Raw genomic sequence first — 22,149 nt, forward strand, 5'->3', positions numbered from 1 at the left:
AGGTAGAAACTCAAGAGCATTTACCTCAAATTCTTATTTACTTCAAAGTCCAATTACATCACACCCTTATATAAAAGGCTTCCGACAGCATACATCTCTGGGAAAATAACCTTCATTATTTGCTCTTAAAAGATCTGACGACAGAACATCACACATCACCAAACCCAGTTTTTAATGTGACAGACTGTTCATGGAAATCAAACTTTTTTTCGGGAACAAAATTAATCTTTTCCAAAAATAACATCAGAGGAATTGTTGAAATATCTTACGTCAGGAGATTAAAATAAAGGGATTATAAACCGGTTGGGTAAAAATAATCAGAGCTTTGTTCTCAGACTTCCTGTAGGCTCTTGATGAGAGACATATGCTGTTCAGCTCACAGAGACTACACAAATCTAATTATTGTCAAAGTCTTACACAGAAATATAAGGAAAGACATGCTGATTGTATTCAAACATGAGTTGTCTTTCATTTACACACACTGACAACTAGATTTTCTTAAGTGTGCAAAATAGGGTGATCTGGATGTTTACCAGGGCGTTTATGTATTCTGAGTGGTTGCTTACTAGCCCACCAAGCAAAAAGTGTCCCACCCACAAGATCATGTCCCTCTTTTAATGTAAGTCTATGGAATTTTCTTCACTTGTTTTATTGTCCACCAGGCTAAAAGTTTCAGTGCAATCATAATCATGGAATTTACAGCAGTTTTTCTTTAACTGGCACACATGCACAGTCGCACACACACAAACAACCAGATTGCACTGCGAAAGTCTGTCAGGCCTGCGGTGTCTCTCACTCAGGTGAGATGATTTAATTATTTACAGAAGTGAAACTTCAGCAAAGACTTTTTTCATCAGCATCATCATTTTCATCACCTTGCAGTCACAGATGAAGCACACATTTGAGCAAAAGCCAAGATCAGATGGAAGAAACAACTCAAACCCTAAAGCAATAGTTCACCCAAAATGAATATTCGCACTTTAGATTAGGGTTCAATTCTCACTATAAACTACGACTTTTGTAGTTAGTTGATAAGTTTAGGCATTGGCTAGGATTAAGGGATGTAATGCAGAATAAGGCATTCATAAGTACTAATAAACAGCCAATATCCTAGTAATATGCATGCTCTTTTCAAATCTGTATGACTTTCTTTCTTCTGTGGAACACGTAAAAAATATATATTTTAAAGAATTGTTTGTGTTCATACAGCAAAAGTTAATTAAGGTCCAAAAAAAATTGGACCCCATTGACTTTTATTGTGGAAAAGAAAATTTGTTGTGTTCCACAGAATATGGAAAGTCAAAAAGATTGGAACAAAATGAATGAATAATAATAATAAATATACATAATTTTCATTTTGGGGAGAACTATACAAACTATAGCAAACAAAAAAGAAACAGACCATATATGGTATTTACATGTTATTCCAAGTTACTTAAAAGAAAATGGAGCTGTCACTATATTTTTGCCTTTTTTTTGTTACACAAAAGGTAAATAAAAGTTTCCTTATTGGCATATGTGACCCTGGATCACAAAACCAGTCACAAGTCGCACGGGTATATTTGTGGCAATAGCCAACAATACATTGTATGGGTCAAAATTATCGATTTTTCCTTTATGCCAAAAATCATTAGGCTATTAAGTAAATATCATGTTCCATGAAGATATTTTGTACATTTCCTACTGTAAATATATAAAACATTTATTTTTGTGAGTGAATGCAGCACAATCGCGAACATAAATGGACAACTTTAAATGCGAATTTCTCAATGTTTAGATTTTTTTGCACCCTCAGGTTCCAGATTTATTCAGCTTTATTTTACAGCATTATTATTTATAATCTCAATTTAAAACAATTGACCCATGTGACTGGTTTTGTGGTCCAGGGTCACATATATGGTTCCATAAAGAATTTTTAACATCAATGAAACGTTTAAAGGCACTTTATATTGGAAAAAAATTTCAGATTGTTAAAATGTTTTTTCTTTTTTTTTTATATAAACAGAAAAGTTATTTGAGGAACCCAAAAGGGTTCTTCTACGGCATCAATGTGAAAAGCCCTTTTGGAACCTTTATTTTTAAAAGTGTAGTGGAGAAAGAAAGAAACAAAAAGAGAAAAAGAACTTAATTTGACTTACAAACACGTCCATTAGCATGTGCTCCAGAGTTGTTTCCAGGTCATCAAGTCTTGCTGCCAGTGTCATGATGGCTTATGCAGTCAACTAACTCAACATAAACTGATGATAACTTCAGATACGAAGAAAACAAGGTTGTTTACATAAAATGTTTGCGCACGACAGCCAAAATGGACATCCAGTTTCCAAAAATCTGAACATACATAATTGGAATGTCGACATATCCACATGCAATGTCCAAAATCCTTTCTTTTAATCAACGTTCTCTATAACAGCCAAAAGATATCTGGATGACAGAGGACCACACCAAACACAAGGTCTCCTGACTGTGCTTCTCATAGGTCCGTCCCGGATCAGATTGTGTCAGACTGGACTCCAGATCCAGAAAATAGCTCTAACTAGTGTCTGTGTTTCTGAACATCCACATGAAGACCTCCCCTTCTTTGGCTCAATTCTTGGAAGACTGCACCGTATGACAACCACATGACACCTAAGTCGCTCATAGTCTTCCTCCAGCCGTGAACACTTTCACACGCAGGACAGCACTGAGACAAGAACAGACCGTCCAGCTCACTTCACATAAGGACAAAACTTCATTACTGAGGATGACCAACCGTCTATGTGTGTGTGGAACAGTGTGTCCGCCTCTTCCTGGAGGCAGTGGACCCACAGTAGACCCCATTGTGCACCGGGACCCATGAGGATGAGGAGGACCCGCGAGGGTGTCTGTGTCTAATGCCCGACTCATTCACACGGGCCTTCTGATCAATGCGGCTTTGTGTTGCCCATTAACGAAGGGCCAAGAATGTCTCTGTGATGCCCCGTCCACAAAACAAGGCAATGTGCCGAGTCTCTCCAACTTATGTAAGCGATCGAGAGTTTACCACTGTTTACGTCGCATGCAATGCGATTAGTCTTCTCAATATGAGGTGTAGAGAGAACGGTGAGATAAAGAGACACAGGGGTGTAATTATAAATAGCAGGATATGACTCCATTTGAGTCATAAGTTTAAAGTGTAGACAGAGAACACACACACACTTACATACAGATGCTAACATCTGCTGGCAAATCAAACAGGCCTTATCCTGTAAAATGCAAAGCTAAAAAAACGTCCCGAAGCTGAGGCGGCCATATTCTGAATCAGTGATCAAACACGAAATTCATTTCATGCATTCATGTACGCTTCACACTATCAGAACCTAATCTTCTGCATAATGAAAAATTATCAGAGGTCTTAGCGTTTTAAAAGAGCTTCTTTTTATAGAGCTAAACACCATAGAAACACATTTCCTCATGTCTTAAAATACCATGGAAAAGTACTCACTGGTTTTAACAGCACTGAGGCATGTTTAGATCTGAATACAATTGAAACTTGATACTTTATACTCTATATAAGCTCAATTTTACACGATACAAAATGTGCCAGAAATAAAACAAAAAGCGGCGGAGTGTGTTTCACTCTCCACAAAGGGCGGCTATAGTGGACAGTTAAGATTTTTAAATATATTAATACTTTAATTGATCAAATATACATTAAATGGATAAAAAGTGACAGTAAAGACATTAGACAAATTAAAGATTTTTATTTCAAATAAACTGTTTATTGAACTTTCTATCCATCAAAGAATCCTGATAACTCTCACAATTTACACAAAAAAATAAGAAGCAGCAAAAACTTTTCAACATTGATAATAATAAGAAATGTTTCTAGAGCAACAAATCAGCATATTAGAATCTGCAGGATCATGTGACACTGAAGACTTTGAGCTTTGCATCACAGCAATAAATTACATTTTAAAATATATTACAATAACAAATTTTTATATTAAATTGTAATAATATTTCAAGTTATTACTGTTTTACTGTTTTTTTAATCAAATAAATGTAGCCTTGGTGAGCATTAAAGCCTTATTTCAAAAACATTTGAAAAATCTTACCGACCCCAAACTTTTAAACGGTAATGTCCATGTCAACCCATTTTTAACCATGGCTGAAGGCCTGCAGACCAATCCCATTATGAGGGACACAGCCAGCAGTAGATTAAACTCTCGCTTAAGGACAGGTGGAGGTAATATTCAGTGTGTTTACTGCACAAATGACCAGATAAGATGACAGGACTGATGCAAGCACAACACTGACTTGTAAGAGTGTTGACCTATGACCTCCATGAAAATGACAGGTTCACACACGCACGCACGGACACCTTAAAGTGACAATTTGTTACATTGAAGTCTTGTTGACCCCTTGACCCTACAATTTAGTCTGGATGATATAATGACCGTTTGACGCTGCTGAGGCAACTTATCTTCAGAGGTCAAAAGTGATTACATCCAAGTGTATTTTTGTGCATATTCAATAGATATTTCAAAAAGTAAACAAACCAACATCACTATCATTAATGCTTATGAAGACTTCAGATGCAAAAGCCTCTAAGTGCCATCTGAAATTTTCTTCTAGAATGATCATTTTTTTCAAGCTCGTAGTTCAGTAATTTCACTTTAATGACAATTAATAGGTCATTTTCATTGCCATTAAAGTGAAATAACTGAACAAAAACATACAAGCTTGATAAAAATGATCATTCTAGAAGAAAATTTCAGATGGCACTTAGAGGCTTTTGCATTTGAACTCTTCTTATGCTTATTATAATTATGTGGTTTAGAACAAAACTCTTACCCTATAGTATATCAATGCATTAAAAACCATACACACCTTAACTGCAGGGCAAAACTCTGGCATCCACCAACAACACATCAGCATAATGGTATGTATGTGCAAGCAACACTTATTTTAAATCACGTGCTTCTTTAAGGAAACTTTCCAATATGTAATTTTCCAGTGCCTCCTGTTCAAATAGTTTGTGCCAAGTGCCAACAACCATTTATTTAATCTCATTTGCATAGATGTTAATCATAGGCATAATCAAGTATGCACAGTTTTCTAGTGTAACTGTAAAATGCTTTCTTACCATAAATGAGAACATGGTCAACTTTAGTTTTTAGTCCAGGAAGACACTCTTCTTCACTGTCACTTGAATTATTTCATTCTGCTCTGGGAATGACTCAAACTTCCTGCTGTTCATGTTCAATGTCACCGCCAAAATCCTCACCAGACCAGAGCACATTTTTTGATTAAACGCAGCCGTCTGTCAGATATCCAAAGCGCTCTGACCATGTTTCTGACTGTCCACATCCATTCAGCAGCAAATTAACTTCGCAACTCAGTCTCGTTTTTGGTTCAGAAACAACATTTCTCAGCCAGACTCTTCAGTGCACATGCAAACATGACCTGCAGCCACTCTCACACGCTCTTCTAGGCTTAACACACACACACGAGAGGAGAAAGACTTAGGTGATCCGTTTTAGTCCTGACCTAAAGCCTCTTTCCAGCTTTTCTTAACTGACAAACATCACTCCCCTAATCCACTATGGTATGCTGTGCATGGTTGTTATTTTTTATATATTTATTTTTACCTATACAACTTACAAGTGAGTGTAAGTCTAAGGGACTTTATTAGAGTTTTTCCCCATAACTCTAAGTAACTCTAAGCCTGACATTTACACACAACCACATGCTCGCCCACTGACATCAGGAGTAAAGAGGGCCAAAACACGCTCTCACATCTGTTCTGTTTGATTCCTTTCATCCATCTATTTAGTGTTTGTCCTCCTACATTGAGCTAGGTGGGGCATTATTTACACTGGCACATACACAGACAATTTTGCCAACAAAGATCTCAGTGTTTACACTGACAGCAACCTTCAGAATGGCAGAATGGAATTAAAATTTGTGAGGATTCTAGCAAAAATTATATATATATATAAAACTATGACTTTTGCCTCAATAAACTCCTAATTACTGCTTATTAATAGTAAGGTAGTTGTTAAGTTTAGATATTGTGTAGGATTAAGGCATGTAGAATATGGTCATGCAGAATAAGAAATATGTGCTTTATAAGCATTTATAAACAGCCACTATCTTAGTAATATGCATGCTAACAAGAAACTAGATAAACGTGAGAATTGGACCCTAAACTAAAGTGTTACCATTATAAATTAAATATATAACGGATATATATATCGAGGCCATGCATTACAGATCTTTTAGCTCCTTTTCTCTCACTCTCAGCTTGCATGTCTTGAAAACAGGATTAAGCACTATGTGTGTCCACTTTAACCCCTTAAATAGTCTTGAGGTCAAGAGTCTAAATCACAAGTCCACTAAGTGGTTTGCTTCTCAATTGCTCTTAACCTACTCTAACATGATGCACCTTTAAAGTCACCCACTACACAGAAATAACATTGTAATCAAGTATTCTGTGATGTGCAATTATGTGATGTGATGTCAGTCAACAAACCACAGAATTTGAAAATGTCTTCTTCGCTGTATGTGTGTGTGTGTGTGTCTGTGTAATAAAGAGCTCTCTGTATTCTCTGTGTTTCTCCCTGTGTATCAAGGTGACCTTGACTGCAGCAGTGTAAACCGATATCCTCACACTCCTTCAGTCTTCTATCTTTCATTCCATTCATAGTTTATTCCTACTGATTATTCTTATTCTGCCTGTATGTCAGAACCACGGTATCACTGCGTCTACTACTCACAATGCTCTGCTTTTCCACCTGAGTCAGCACTGGCTCTCTGACCTATATAGAGCTTTTTGCTTCTCTCTCTCAAACACACACACACACACACACACACACACACACACACACACACTGTCCATATGCCCACACACCATCGATGGGAACCTGTGTAAGTGAATCTCTCTGATAAAGACGCAGTACGGTGAGTCACGAGTCAGCATTTTCTGCCCTACTAAACTCAGCCCAGTTTTATACTGAGAACGGCCATAATTCAGAACGACACACCAACACACACAGCATCTACTCCAGAATATCGCAAGGATCCTCTTATAAATTAAACAGTCTGGGTTATTTTTAAAAAAAGGCATTAAAGTTACAGCAGGAGCATGTCAGGAGACTCCCAAAGGACATGGTCCAATACTTAAACACTACACACACACACACACACACACACACACACACACACACACACACACACACACACACACACACACACACACACACACACACACACACTCTCTCTTAACTTAAGACGTACTGCACAAGAATACGCTATTACAATCACTGCTACATATGCCCACATAAACGGTGTCATGTATGTATGTGTGTCCATTCATCTCCCTTCTGTGCTGCTTAAAAAGAATGTAAAGACATATGCTAGAATATAGCACAATATAAATTCAAAAGCAATCATAATAGAATGTGAATTCAAACGTGACATGTCATTTAAGTTTAAAATCAAATTTAAAGTGGAATATACATTTAACATGTATATTCATGTGTATTGTAGAGTGTGTAAATTCAAATTTAAATTAAAAAATGCACAATGGAATGTAAAGTCAAATGTGGATTGGAATATTGAATCAAATGCAAGCAGAATACAAAGTCAAATGAATGTTTGAATTAAATTTGAAATGTAAAGTGGAAGGTAGAGTCATGTAAAGCTGAATGTAAAAGAAGTGGAGTGAAATGTAAATTCAAAAATGTAAAGTAAACTCAAAGAAACAAAACAAATTGGAATTTCAGATGTGGATTTTAAAGTAAACTCAAAAATGTAGAGTGGAATGTAAAATTTAAATGCAAAATGGTCATGTAAATAAAAAATCTATACGTAAATGAATTTACAATTATATGTCTTTTATACTTTATACTGTTATACAATCATCATTTATACTTCAGAGGTAATATACAGTGATATTAATGAAAACCATAGAAGACACTGCATAAAACCAATTTATAGTGCATTCTGACCCACCACTTTTCACAGAAACAACACTCTTGACTGCATAACTGCACCTGTGGAAGAGAGATGGAGTGTGTGTGTGTGTGTGTGTGTGTGTGTGTGTGTGTGTGTGTGTGTGTGTGTGTGTGTGTGCGCTCATCCGATCTTTAACTCATCTAAAGGACATTCTGGATCGCATAAACCAATTTCATGCATGAGGTGAACCAAAGGATCAGTGTTCATAATCACCCGAAGTGTGTGCATAAACTGTGCCTCCAGCTATACAGCCAGATCCAAGCAAAACACTGACAATTAAATATTCAACAATGATCACCTAAAATCTCATTGAGTCACCAAACAAATGCAAATGTTCTGCATAATGACAATGACAACAGAAACAACAATTATAATTCATGTATTTATAAATGAAGTAAAATGAAGTATGTAATGAGGAGAGGTTTCTGGAGAAAAATGATGATACTGTAGATAGAAGGACAGAATGATATATAGAACATCAGATTGATAGATAGATAGATAGATAGATAGATAGATAGATAGATAGATAGATAGATAGATAGATAGATAGATAGATAGATAGATAGATAATCTCAGTATGGATGCGTGCGAAAAACCTTTTTCAGATGCCAACACATAGACTTCAAAAGGAAACATTTCTAAACATTCTTAATTACAGTTTTTATCCCTTTATCTGCTGTTGCTTCATATCAGTGCTTGAACATCCGGTTTGACTTCAGTTAGCTGCCAATTTATCCGCAATAACTCTTAACTTCTGAACGATAACACCCAGTAATTATAATTATTATATGTCCCCAACAGCCAGTGTAAAATTTGTTTTTGTGGTTTTCATTCCAGGATAACTGTTATTCAGACTCTTAGCTCCCACATTAAATATTGTGACAATTGTGCAATGCAGCTCAGTGCCTTTTTGGCACAGTGACATCAGTGTTTTTTTGGCTGCAGTTCTTAAAAGTCCCTGTCTCATCATGTTCAATTTGAATGGAATGACATTTTTCTGAGGAAAGAAGCCATAATGCTATTATATAGCGTATACTTCATTCTTCTGACCAATGGGGTTCCATTAACTCACAAATGACTCTTATGAGTCAATTATTTAGTGATTAAGCAACATACAGTGCAACCATCGTTGTCTGATTCACAAACAAAAGACTCAAGTCAGTTCTTTTAATCGTTCAAAAGACTAACAAAGTTACAAGTTTAAATCACTCGGACGAATCCGTCACTGAATAAACTGGCTGAATCAACATCTGACTCACTTACTGAACTGCAAGTTATCATTACTTTAAAGGGATAGTTCACTTCTGTCATCATGTACTCGCCCTCAAGTTGTTTCAAACCTGCATGAATTTCGTTCTTCTGCTGAACACAAAGTAAGATATTTTGTAGAATGTCGGTAACAGGACAGTTGATGTACACCATTGACTTCCATAGTAGGAAAAAAAAAAGTCAATGGGGTCCAACAACTCTTCAAAATATCTTCTTTCATGTTCAGCAGAAATCCATACAGGTTTGAAACAACTTGAGGGTGAGTAAATAATGACAGAATTTAAAAATGAATCACATCTCGTGTACTTGTGTTATTTGACCAAAAATATCATGGCCACAAATTCTTGAAAAGAGGGAATAAATTCTTGGCCACTCTATTTTTTCCCACATATCATGTGCATGAAACCATGATACATTTATATAGTTTTATACAAAACATGCCTGTCTCCTCCCACAACACCTCATTATCATCTGTGCAGCACCCTTCTTTTTCTCCATCTGTCATTCTCTCTTGTTTTTAATGAGCAGGTGCAGGTGTGTGCGTGTCCATTATTACTATCTACCTTCACTCCGCTGTTGAGCTGTCCTAATGAGGGAAATACTAACATTTTATGCTTCTGCATTCTTGATGAATTCTCACTGGCGTGTCTGTAATGTAATGTCTAGTAACTGCTGCAAAGTTGCTTTGTTGGCTAAATAAATATGCTAATTTCTGCTGAACTTTTGTCGTTTTTCATGTCGGGATACCTGTCTGTATTTTGAGCCGGACAGTGGATTCCTATAAAGGCCTTTTTGTGTCAGAGAGAAAAAAAGACAGTGAGAGAGAGTGAGATTTAAAACCAGCCATGAAAATGTCAGCCAGCGTCATACGGGCAGCCTGGACTTGTCTTGCATTACCATATTTCAATTTCAAAGACTCTCACTCTGTAGATCAGTGGGGTGTCCCATCTGAAAATGATACCTCCAGGGACCTGCCAATCAAATCACCAGGTGATCCGTATCAGGGTGACGCACACCCTCCCTGCAGGCGGACACACACGTTATAGAGTAATGAGCAATGAGCAAGACCATGAATAAAACCAGAGATGTGTGAGGGATCTGGTGAAGGGGAGAGTGTGTAATACACCCACCCCATCTCTACACCGTTCAAAACACAGACCAGCTTTGACCTCACTTACACACATTCTCCCAACATGCCCAACGGAACAACAGGATTTTACCTTCATGAGTATAATATGATGAGTATAATTCTTAAAACTATCAAAACACTAAGCTTAAAGGGATAGTTCACCCAAAAGTGATAGTTCACACACTATACAATGAAGGTCAATAGGGGATTTTATTGTATGGACAAAAACAGCTAAAACTATTTTAAAAATATCTTCTTTTGCGTTCCACAGAAGAAAGTCATACAGAGTTGGAATGACATAAGGGTGAGTAAATGAATTATATTTTTTTTGGCGGACAATCAATTTAAAGCTACAATATGTAATTTTTTTTCCGCAGATAGGGGTCGCTAACCTCTTACAATAACAAAAGCGTAGGTTTATGACACGTGAATCTCTGTCATGTCCAAGTTAGTCGCGGCATCTTGAAAACGCCACGCTGATATTGATCCTCATTTTAGTTTTCCTTTTGTCCCAAAGTCTGCTTGCCATGATCCATAATGTTTGAACGAAACAACAACAGTGTGCCGCTAAATGTTACGCTGTTTTCCACATCTGTCGGCATGGTTACTATGGCAGTACAGGCGGAAACCAGGGATAACGTGGATATTACGTCATTGACAGGCGACAAGTGAACAGGGACGGGCACTTTTTAAAATTGTGAATTTCTCTGAATTTACTAATTCTTGGAAACATTTAGGATAATGGAAGTACACAATTGAAAGAAATATATAACACAGTGCAAGTGGTTTTTGGTTGTTTTGATACAAAATTCGTACATATTGTACCTTTAAGAACGTGGTATTTTTCAGTTTAATAATATGTTCATGCTGAGAAAAAAGATAAATTGTTATAAATTCAGGTTGCTGTCCTCCACAGGCTAAGGAGCAATGAAATCGAAATTTAATTAACAAAATTACAACATCAACGAAACAAGATGATAACGTTTATTAGGAGATCTGAAGAAAATTACAAAGTAAAATGCAAAGTTTGTTCCTAATAAGGGTGCCTGTCAAACCTGACAGGTTTTTTTTTTTTCTTCTACTAAGAGATCCACATGTGGGGCAAATGATGTATCTTAAAGTCCCCCTCTAGTCAATTGTATGTCATGATTCTGCCTTCTTGTCTCTGATTTTCCTTGGTCTTGAGGCAGGATCATGACAGGCCCATGTTTTATGTATAAGCACATGGCCATTTGTTTTGGCTGTGTGCTTGCGTTGTCTTGTCACCTTACCCCGCCCCTTTTGTTATCTCATCTTGTAATCATTAGATTGTTGCTTTCACCTGTTCCTGATTAGTTTGCTCCCTATTTAATCCCCTCATGTTCTCTGTCCTGTGTCGGTACATTGTCTAACATTGCGTTATTCATTGTGAAACTTTGTGAGTATCCTGTCAAGTGTATTGTCTAGAGAAAGTTCTGTTTTTGCTGTTTGTTTATAGTCTAGTTAATTGTCAGAGTCATAGTCTAGTTTAGTCCCTCGTAGTCCTGTCTTGTCTTGTTTTGCCCCCTCGTGGGCTTTGTTTTTCCTGTTATTTGTACAATAAACTGTGTTGCTGTGACTACTGTCTGCAATTGGGTTCATCTCCACACAACCCCATGACATTGTATCTCTTTGATCACCCAAATTACATATTTAAATGTTTGTTCCTTAAAAAAAGAAAAAAAAAAGATTCATGCTTTAAAATAGCTTGAATGTAACTCTACACCCTTGCCTCATTTAGCATAGCATTTGCGGTTATATGAATATGCAAATTAGCCCTGCCTCTACTCACTCACACCAGCTCAGAGATCCACTCGTTGATGATCACACGTTGTCGTGATTGGTTAGTTTGTGACGTCAGAAACACCAGCGATTTCAAACCATGGTTTTGAGACTGTCTTTGGTTCACTACAGTTAAGGAAAAAATACTCAGCAATGGTGTTGACTTATGACTTTCCACATGGTTTGTCTTAAAGCATATTAAAAACACCACATAGATGTATAAACAACATTAAAAGCTTGATTTTAACCACAGGGGGACTTTAAAAGGAAGGTCTACAATGCACACAACTGTTCAATGTTCGTGTATTTTGTTCATTTTAAAGATGAGTTTAAAGTTAAAGGGCCCTATTTTAACGATCTGAAACACAAGTATCAAGCGCGAAACGCAAGTAACTTTGTGGGCGGATCTCGGGTGCTGTTGCTATTATACCGGCGGGATAAATGACTCTTGCGCCTGACGCAAATCTAAAATGGGTTGGTCTGAAGTAGCTTCATTATTCATAGGTGTGGTTTGGACGTAACGTTAAATAAACCAATCAGAGTGACATCTCACATTCCCTTTAAGAGCAGGCGTGCTTGTTCCATGGCGGATTTGCCAGGCGCACGCCAGGAGGTTCTCGTCAGGGCCGTTAAAGACAGAGAAGTGACATTGTATGGGGATGGGAGAAACCCACCCAAATTAGCTTCGGTTAAACAGGCGTATAATAATTTGGGTAAATGTGTGAGCTAGATTTATGCCTGTTTTTTCACATCTTCATGGACACAACAATGATTTCCCTCGTGTGTTAATATTTTTCCTTGTAATAATGTATGGTTTTCTAAAAATGAGAACTGCTGCGTCTGTGTGTAGATGAGATAAGCAAAGTGCATGCGCGTTGTGCACACGCTACATTGATTATGGCCAAGCATGCGCCCTTAAAATAGCATATGAATAACATGCGCAACTGACTTTAGACTAGGTTTTTCCTTGTCAGTGGCAGAATTGTTTTCTAAACCTGCAAAATAGCACCAGGGAACGTTTGTGCCGGAACACGCCTCCTCTTTGCGCTGAAACGCCCCCGGGAGCGCAAATGCATTTCCTAGTTTACCGATGTGCGTCTGTGGAGGGAAAAGTCCGCTGTGCGCAGGTGCAAAATAGGAATGATACATGCGTCGGTGTACAAAGTCAATTTCGCTGGGTGCAAGATAGGGCCCAAAGTGTTGATGCATCAAATCTGTAAGTAAATGTTGCTATTTAAATGTCAAATTAAATGTTTTAAATTAGATTTACTTTAATCAATATTCTGTCACAAAGTAGATTTTAATATTTTTTTCAAAATTAAAGTAATACATTCAAAATTTTACATATTAATATTAAATTTTAAAATAATAAATGTATAATTCATTATAATCCAAATGTATAATTGGTACCACTTTACAATAAGGTTTCATTAACATTAATTAATGTATTAGCTAACATGAACAATGAGCAATATATTTGTTAGTGTATTTGTAAATCTTTGTTAACGTTAGTTAATAAAAAATACATTTGTTCATTGTTTGTTCATGTTAGTTCACAATGCATTAACTAATGTTGACAAATACAACTTTCGATTTTAATAATGGATTAGTAAATGCTGAACATTAACAAGATTAATATATGCTGTAGAAGTCCAGTTCATTATTAATGTTCTCACTAATGAAACCCTATTGTAAGTGTTACCATAAAATGTAAACATTCATAATCCATGTTTTATATATTTAATACATATAAAATGTAATAATTTACATGAAAAAAAAAAGTGTGTAAACATTTGCAGAATTTTTTTTTTTTTTTTTTTTTTACATATTTTTAATATATGTTATTTATATTTCTTTTCAGTGCACTTCACTAAAGTTCACAACATATCCCAAATTTTACAATACGGCATATATATTTTGTGTGTGTGTATATATATATATATATATATATATATATATATATATATATATATATGTATGTATAATTACACAAGATCATGAGCCAAATCACAGCAGTGCTAATTGCAGGAGTGTGATATTGCTTTTTCTTTAAAAAAACTAACAAAAAAACAGTTTGAGACCATATCAAGACACTGACATTTCACTTGTGTTTTTTCTAGACAAACGAAGCAAAATGAACTAAATTTGTGTATGTGTGAGCAAGAGGAGTTGTGGTAGCTGGAGCAGTGCCTGTGGTAATTATTAATCATGGTGCATCTCTCAGACATATGCTACACTCTGGCATATGCACCAGGACAGAGGGCATCAATTACACAGGCACACACACTTATCCTTTTAGCCTTTTTTTTTAAGCAGGCGTGTACCCCCACCTCACAAGAACACACAAACACACACACACACAAAATGTGATTTATGAGTGTGTGTCTGGGCTGGACCTTGTAAAAAACTCATCTTTAATGGTTAATGAATAAAACAAAAGTCATTGTCAGAGACACGGCCCTAACCTCTCCTACTGCTCTCTCGCTCACACAGACACAGATGCTCAATGTCATGCATTAAAAAGATGGATGAGGTAGCTCTCTCTCTGTGTGTGTGTGTGTGTGTGTGTGTGTGTGTGTGTGTGTGTGTGTGTGTGTGTGTGTGTGTGTGTGTATAGAGGTAGTCCAACGTTGGCCTGAGTGTTTTTTTTATTTAATTTTTTTACAAATTTTCAAATATGCAAACAAACACGTGAAAATATATGTACAGCTTTACAGTAAATCAACAAAAACAACATCAAAGGTTTCATCAGCATAACCATTTCATCTCTATGCTCGGTGCATGAACTAAACTTTCCGTGGAGCTAAACCTCAGGAGGGTCATCTGTCACCTGACCTCTGGGCTTTAACCTCGACCCTGACTCTGACCCCAGACCACATTCTGTGTCAGCAGCTTAAGCACATACTCATGAGATTGGATGGATGTGTGTATTTACACTGGCAGTCTGCCGAATGCTTTGGGTTGATGAATTTCTGCAGAGGTTATTCTATGTCTCCTCTCTGTCCTACACTGTGCCAGTGGTTTGGAATTAAATACTAGTGTACTGCTTTCTATACTGAGTATTATAAAAACAATATGAAACCGCAAAAAATAAACATTTCAAACTAAGATACATTGTTGTTGATCTCACTATCAACAACAACTTGCATGCTTAATTGGATGGCATATAATTATTATTTTGGAAATATACACTCAGTATTTTTAATCAAATTTGACAGTGAAGACATTTATAATGTTACAAAAGATTGATATTTCAAATAAATGCTGAACTTTCTATTCATCAAAGAATCGTGAAAAAATGTATTACTTTTTTTCTTGTTCGGGAAACCATTTTACTCGGATATATGTCACAACAGGGAAGAACGACTATTGCCGTCTATAAATAGTGGTATGCTACACTGATGCTACATGACCTCATTCAATAGCGTCCAGATATCATCTTGGAAGGAATAAAGGTTATTTAGAATTTTTTGGTTATTTGGCATATCTTGCATCCAAAAAAAGAAGAAGATGGTTTGACAATCTAATGAAATCTAAGTGCATTGCATTATGGGATACAGTATTCCACACATACTCAGTAGTAGTTGTAGTACAAGTAGTATGGTACTATGCCATTTCAAATATACCTAGTGGTGTGTGACAGTCTGAATCTGCCTGTGTTCATCTCACAGCGCCCTCTCCTGGCCATTCATACAACCATACTGAATCTAGGTCATAATTACAGCCAGCGCTCAGTAATAGTAACAGTTTATGCAGCGAAAATCAGTCACTACACCCTTCAGAGCTCATTCGACTATTTATAACATGAGTTCTGCTTCTTGTGGGGAGACGCAGGGAGATATCTGACATTGTGCCTGCATCCAAGAGTCATTCAACTGTGCCCTGCAGCGTGTGTGTGTGTGTGTGTGTGTGTGGAGCCTTACTCGGGGCAGCGACTGAGAACATGTTACAAGATTAGCATCCACTCCCCCCAGAGGCATGTATATTGGGATGAAGGAGACAAAAAATATAGACTCCTATATTTTAGTTTCTTCAGTCCTCCCTCTTATCTAGAAAAAATAATATTTTTCAGTTCAGACTCATATCCCCTTGTCTCAGTGAACACAGGAACATCAGACTTTGATCACACATGACGGAGCGCACCTGTCCAGTTACATCTCAGATCAGGGACAGAGGATTATGGGCTGGGATTAAAGCACTTTAAAGACAGAGGCAGTGTCCTAACACACTGCTCTCGAATGCATCTGATGTCCGGGGCAGACACACTGACATACATGAACACCACAACTGAGATCTCTCCAACACCTCAGTTGTTTCTCCTAGACTGCAATGAGATTAAATGGAGAGCAAATTTTTTGGGGGGAAAAATCCAAAAAACATTGTTTTTTTATTGTTCTCATGTTCAATGTTAGGAAGACAATCAAATATCTGAGCTGCTACCCACATTCATTTCATATACTAGTACCGGTCAAAAGTTTGCTTGTGTTTTTGAAAGTAGTCTCTTACCCAAGGCTGCATTTATTTGATAAAAAAATACAGTATAAACAGTAAAATTGTGTGAAAAAGCTGTTTCCTATTTGAATATTTTGTAAAATGTGATATATTCCTGTGATTGCAAAGCTGAATTTTCAGTCTTCAGTGTCACATGATCCTTCAGAAATCATTATTATCAATGTTAAACAACTGCTTTTTATAGAAACCGTAATACTTTTATTTTATGATTCTTTGATGAATAGAAAATTCAAAAGAAGAGTATTTATTTGGAAAACTAAACCTTTTGTACAGTGTAAACCAAAATAAGTTGGCAAAACTAACATCACATTTACATCACATTTTTTTAAGTTAAGATTTTTTTAAGTTAAGAAATTCAAAGTTTAAGTAAGCAGAACTGGCAGATTTTTATTTTTAATTTAACTCATACATTTTTATTGCTCTTAACTTGAAATATTTGAGTAAGCTAATTCACACATAATCTCAACTTAAATATTATATATATTACATTATTGATAATGTAATCTCAACTTAAATATTTTTAGTAGTGGAAACTTAGCTTTAACAAGCTAATTTAATAAACGCCTTGCTAACTGCTAACACAATTCTTTGATAGCATTAGCATAGCATAGCAATTTGCTGAATGATACGGCACATCACATCATTAGAACATTTAACATTTATCTGTTCTCAAACTAAGCTCATGCTCCACTCATCACCATGATATGGTAATCCTTACACATTTTGAGTAAGCTAATTCACACATTTAAGTTTGTCTAAATTAAAAGAAACAAGTTCATAAAACTCAAAACATTTCAAATTACTTAAAATGTGTCAGTTTTGTGAACTCAAAAGAAAAAGAACGTTCTAAATGCTCGTAATAGTTCATTTGATTAAACTAATTTGTTTAATTAAAGTTTACCCAACTCAAACCAATTAATAATTTTGAGCAATAGGGTTTACACTGATAACATTATATTTATCAATGTCTTTACTGCCACTTTTTATAAATTTAATGCATCTTTTTTGGGGGCAATTTGATCATACCAGGCAAAAACTGCACATCCAATTGCTAATAAAAGCAACAGCACACATTTTAATTTCCTCTGGGATGCTCTGCAAGGTCTACTGGGGAAACAACATTATCACAACCTCAAAAGACATTCTGATTTTGATTTTGGAGGGTTTGATCTGATTTAATGCGATTTTCAAATATATTTTCAGATCTTCATAATGATGTTGAAATAGACTGGCTGAAGTCTACACTAACAAAAACCCTCTCTTTTATAAGAAATAGGTCAGTGTAGAAGATAAGTGGCCCTCACGGGGGACTCGAATCTGGACTTCTGAAGTCCTGTTAAACAGAGCAAAGGAAGCATCAGAAAATTGTGTGTGAGTGTGTGTGTTGCACTGCTCTTCTTTTGGTCCTTAAAATAGTCAGATGAATTCATGAAGAACAAAGTGGAAATGCTCGGAGGGAAACGGGGCACATACACATACACAGGGGCAAACAACAAGAGATGCACTTGATTACTCATTAAGGCTAAAGCTTTTTGGAGGTATTCTGAGTGCCTGAATGTGGGTCAGTCTCATTAAACTGAATTAGAGGAGTGTCTCTGCATACAAGCTCCTCATAGGGACCCCTGTCTGTTGTGTTAATACAGGAGGACAAAAGCACAGATCCAGATGTGGAAGCTACACTGGCCAGGCTGACACAGTTGTGTAGGTTCTATATGACCCAGTGTTCTCTCCAGAAGATGCCTGGGAGCCAGAAACAACATTTCACATGGAGGACAGGAGCTGTGCTCAGTGGAGGATGCAAATCAGAGGTTCCTGGCATGCATAGTATAATATTATAACATAGCATAATATTAAGCTACTATTGCTCAGGGCTGTCCCATGCATGGGGCGAGATCAAGTGCAAGTTAGCGGAAGTGGGACCCTGAAGATGGGAGGGATATCCTGCTTGGTCTGTTCGCAATCGCATTCCGGGGGTTTTGATACCTCAAAACAAGTGGCTTGAGGAAAAGTGTACTATTACTTTTTTAACTTACTTAAGCATCCAAGAAATACCCTGGATCCACTCAGAGCACCATTGCAACCACCGAACAACCTCAGAACATCTTATCAACCCCCTAGCAATGACCTAACAACCATTCAGAGTACCTTAGCAACCACCGAACAACCTGTCAGAACACTTTTTCAACCCCCTAGCAATGACCTAAAAACCATTCAGAGTACCTTAGCAACCACCGAACAACCTCAGAATATCTTATCAACCCCCTAGCAATGACCTAACAACCATTCAGAGTACCTTAGCAACCACCGAACAACCTGTCAGAACACCTTTTCAACCCCCTAGCAATGACCTAAAAACCATTCAGAGTACCTTAGCAACCACCGAACAACCTCAGAATATCTTATCAACCCCCTAACAATGACCTAACAACCATTCAGAGTACCTTAGCAATAGCAACCACCGAACAACCTCTCAGAACACCTTATCAACCCCCTAGCAAAGACCTAACAACCACTCAGAACACCTTAGCAACCACATAGCAACCACTCAGAACACCTTGGCAACCACATAGAAATGCCCTAGCAACTGCTCAGAACACATAAGAAATCATTACTGTAGTAACAATTAAGAACACCGTAGCAACCACCTAGCAACCACTCAGAACACCTTAGACATAACCTACTATACTATAGCATCCATCAATGCCCTAGCAACGATTCAGAACACCTTAACAACCACCTAGAAATGCCCCAGCAACTGCTCAGAACACCTTAGCAATCACCTACTGTAACAACCACACTCATAACACCTTAACAACCACTCAAAACACCTTAGTAACCACCTAGAAATGCCCTGGCAACCATCCAAATCATACAAGCATTGTAGCAGTACTCACATTTCCAGTTCTCATTTAGGATAAAATGGGCTAATTAAAGCTAATTTTTATTTGACACAAAAAATAGCAATAGACATTGAGGGACAGAGAGAGAGAGAAAGAAAAGAAGAAGGTCTTGACTGTCTTCTTTTATTCATTATGATGGCCTCTGAGCCCCTAAGACCCTCCTTGCCTACTGCAGATAAGGAAACAGTTGATTTAACACACACACACACACACACACACACACACACACACACACACACACACACACACACACACACACACACACACACGCACACAAGGAAGGCATATTACATTTAGCATTTGAGTGAGATCAGTTACGAAGGGTAGATTTGTGTATGCCAGTGCATTTATTTATTAAAACTATATAAGTAAATGTCAGTGGATTATATTTAGACACTAGCAAGACCTTACATAGTGCCTCTAGAGATATTAACATTTGCAAATTAGATTTAGAGGTAATGATAATTAGATCTAAGACAAGGATTGATGATTGGGTTAAAGGCCTATTCTCACCAAGAGCAAATATTCACCCCAAAACAAGATTTTAAATTGAAACATTTATAGGGTCATATTCACACTAAAAGGGTGACAATGTGTTATGCCTGTCGCAGTATTTAATGTGTACACACAAAAAAATTAGCAAGAAGTAGGGTGTTTATCTGTCCTATAGGTAAATGTGTAAATTACTCATCTCTCCAGTCAAGTAGAACACTATGAATGTGGAACGTTCACAGACATGCCGTGATAATATTAAAATCACGTTACTCATGCAAACACAGGAGCGAGAAAAAGATCCTTTGATTTATTAAACTGAATTTAAATGAAAATACACTATTAAATACACATTAACAGGGAAGCAACATGACAACATTCTGTCACTAGTCATTTCACAGCACATTATAGTCATATTACTGTAATGTATTGGAACATTTGTTTCTCTAGTCTAAACTATAAGAGATGGAAAGTTTATGGGGTTTGAATTGAAAAACAGCTACGTTTTCGGGAGTCATACCCCCTTTTTTGAGTAACCTTGTACATTCAGTACGATTCACATTGCACTTCTTCTGCTACAGACTTCAATGATACCACAAATCGCACAGCTTGAAGTGAGGTGTGTACTTTTAGAGACCAGAACATGATTTTAGAGTGGGCTCTTTTGCCAGTTTGTAACCAATTAGCTAACACTATGAACACACTAGCAACCACATTTCAACACATTAAAAACCTGGTACGCACTGATAATAAAATTCTAAATAAATAAAATTCGATATAATAAAATACAGATGATCTGATAACTGTTTTCAAAATATGGCCAATAATTTGATACGATTTTGTAAATATAAATTAAATAAAAATTTAAAAATTAAATCATTTTAAATGCTAGGATTCACAACATTGTAATATTGTAATAAAACGGGTAAAAATGTCAAGATTTAATTTAATATTGATTTAAATGATTAGTAATTTTAGAGTAACTATAATCTACTATAAAAATAGTAACTTTTTTAATAAAGTTAAAGTTTAGATTAACTTTAAGCGAGCATCACATAACGGCAAAGGTAATTCAAATGTAAAAATATGGGAACTGAACATGCACGTTAAAAAAAATGCTATTAAAAATAATCGATGCAGAAAATAAAATAAAAAGTCAATAACTGATATAGTACCGATATTGCGTGCATCCCTAAAAAACACTGAGAACACCCACAACAACTGCATAACAACACCCTGGCAACCACACAGAGATTCCTAGAATTGTGGCAGTGTTCATGTTTAGACATTGCATGCAACATCAAGTCGTTTATGTTACAAATAGGGGTGTAACAATATATCATGTCACAATATATCGCGATACAAAAATGTATCAATATGTATCTACATATATAATATGTAAATTTCTAGAGTTTTAGTGTCAGTACTACATTAAACTACTATATATGAAGAGTTCAGATGCAAAAGCCTCTAAGTGCCATCTGAAATTTTCTTCTAGAATGATCATTTTTATCAAGCTTGTATATTTAAGTTTAGTAATTTCACTTAAATGGCAATGAAAATTACCTATTAGTTGTCATTTAAGTGAAATTATTGAACTTAAATATACAAGCTTGATAAAAATGATCATTCTAGAAGAAAATTTCAGATGGCACTTACAGACTTTTGCATCTGAATTCTTCATATAATGTTTAATATAATGTATAATAATGAAATGGGGGAATATTTGAGGGTCCTGATAATGCCAAATGTCATGTTGTTTTAAATATATCTAGTCAGTGACAGAGTGCAAGCATTTTCGTCTAAAATAATTTTGCATTTTCAGCTTCAGAATCATGACTATTTTTATTAAGTGCATTGGGTTACCAGCACCAAGTCCAAGCCTATTCATTTACACCCACAATGTAATACCAAATTTAGCATTCTAATTAACAGTACATTTTTGTTAACCTTTTACCATATGTCTTGGAGTATCGGAATTATATATCGTATCGTGACATGAGGGTACTGTTACACGCCTAGTTACAAATGCAATACAGCACAAAGCACAAAGTGAGCTAGACAGTGCTC

At 36.4% G+C, this 22,149-nt stretch overlaps 1 protein-coding gene across 5 annotated transcripts in view; it reads right to left on the reverse strand.

The window, feature by feature from the left end:
- Positions 1-22,149, reverse strand: part of frmd4a (FERM domain containing 4A) — a 164,323-nt gene that overhangs the window by 88,288 nt on the left and 53,886 nt on the right. The window contains exon 1 of one of the 5 annotated variants that reach the window (XM_084409673.1): positions 2,139-2,480. The exons of the other annotated variants lie outside the window; for them this stretch is intronic. Within the exon in view, the coding sequence (XP_084265799.1) occupies positions 2,139-2,204 (66 nt within the window). The 5' untranslated portion in view covers positions 2,205-2,480. Of the gene's footprint in view, positions 1-2,138; positions 2,481-22,149 lie in introns of those variants that run through there. 5 annotated transcript variants of the gene reach the window in all.

This window comes from Rutilus rutilus (assembly GCF_951802725.1).
Source record: "Rutilus rutilus genome assembly, chromosome: 5".
Classification (NCBI taxonomy): Eukaryota; Metazoa; Chordata; class Actinopteri; order Cypriniformes; family Leuciscidae; genus Rutilus; species Rutilus rutilus.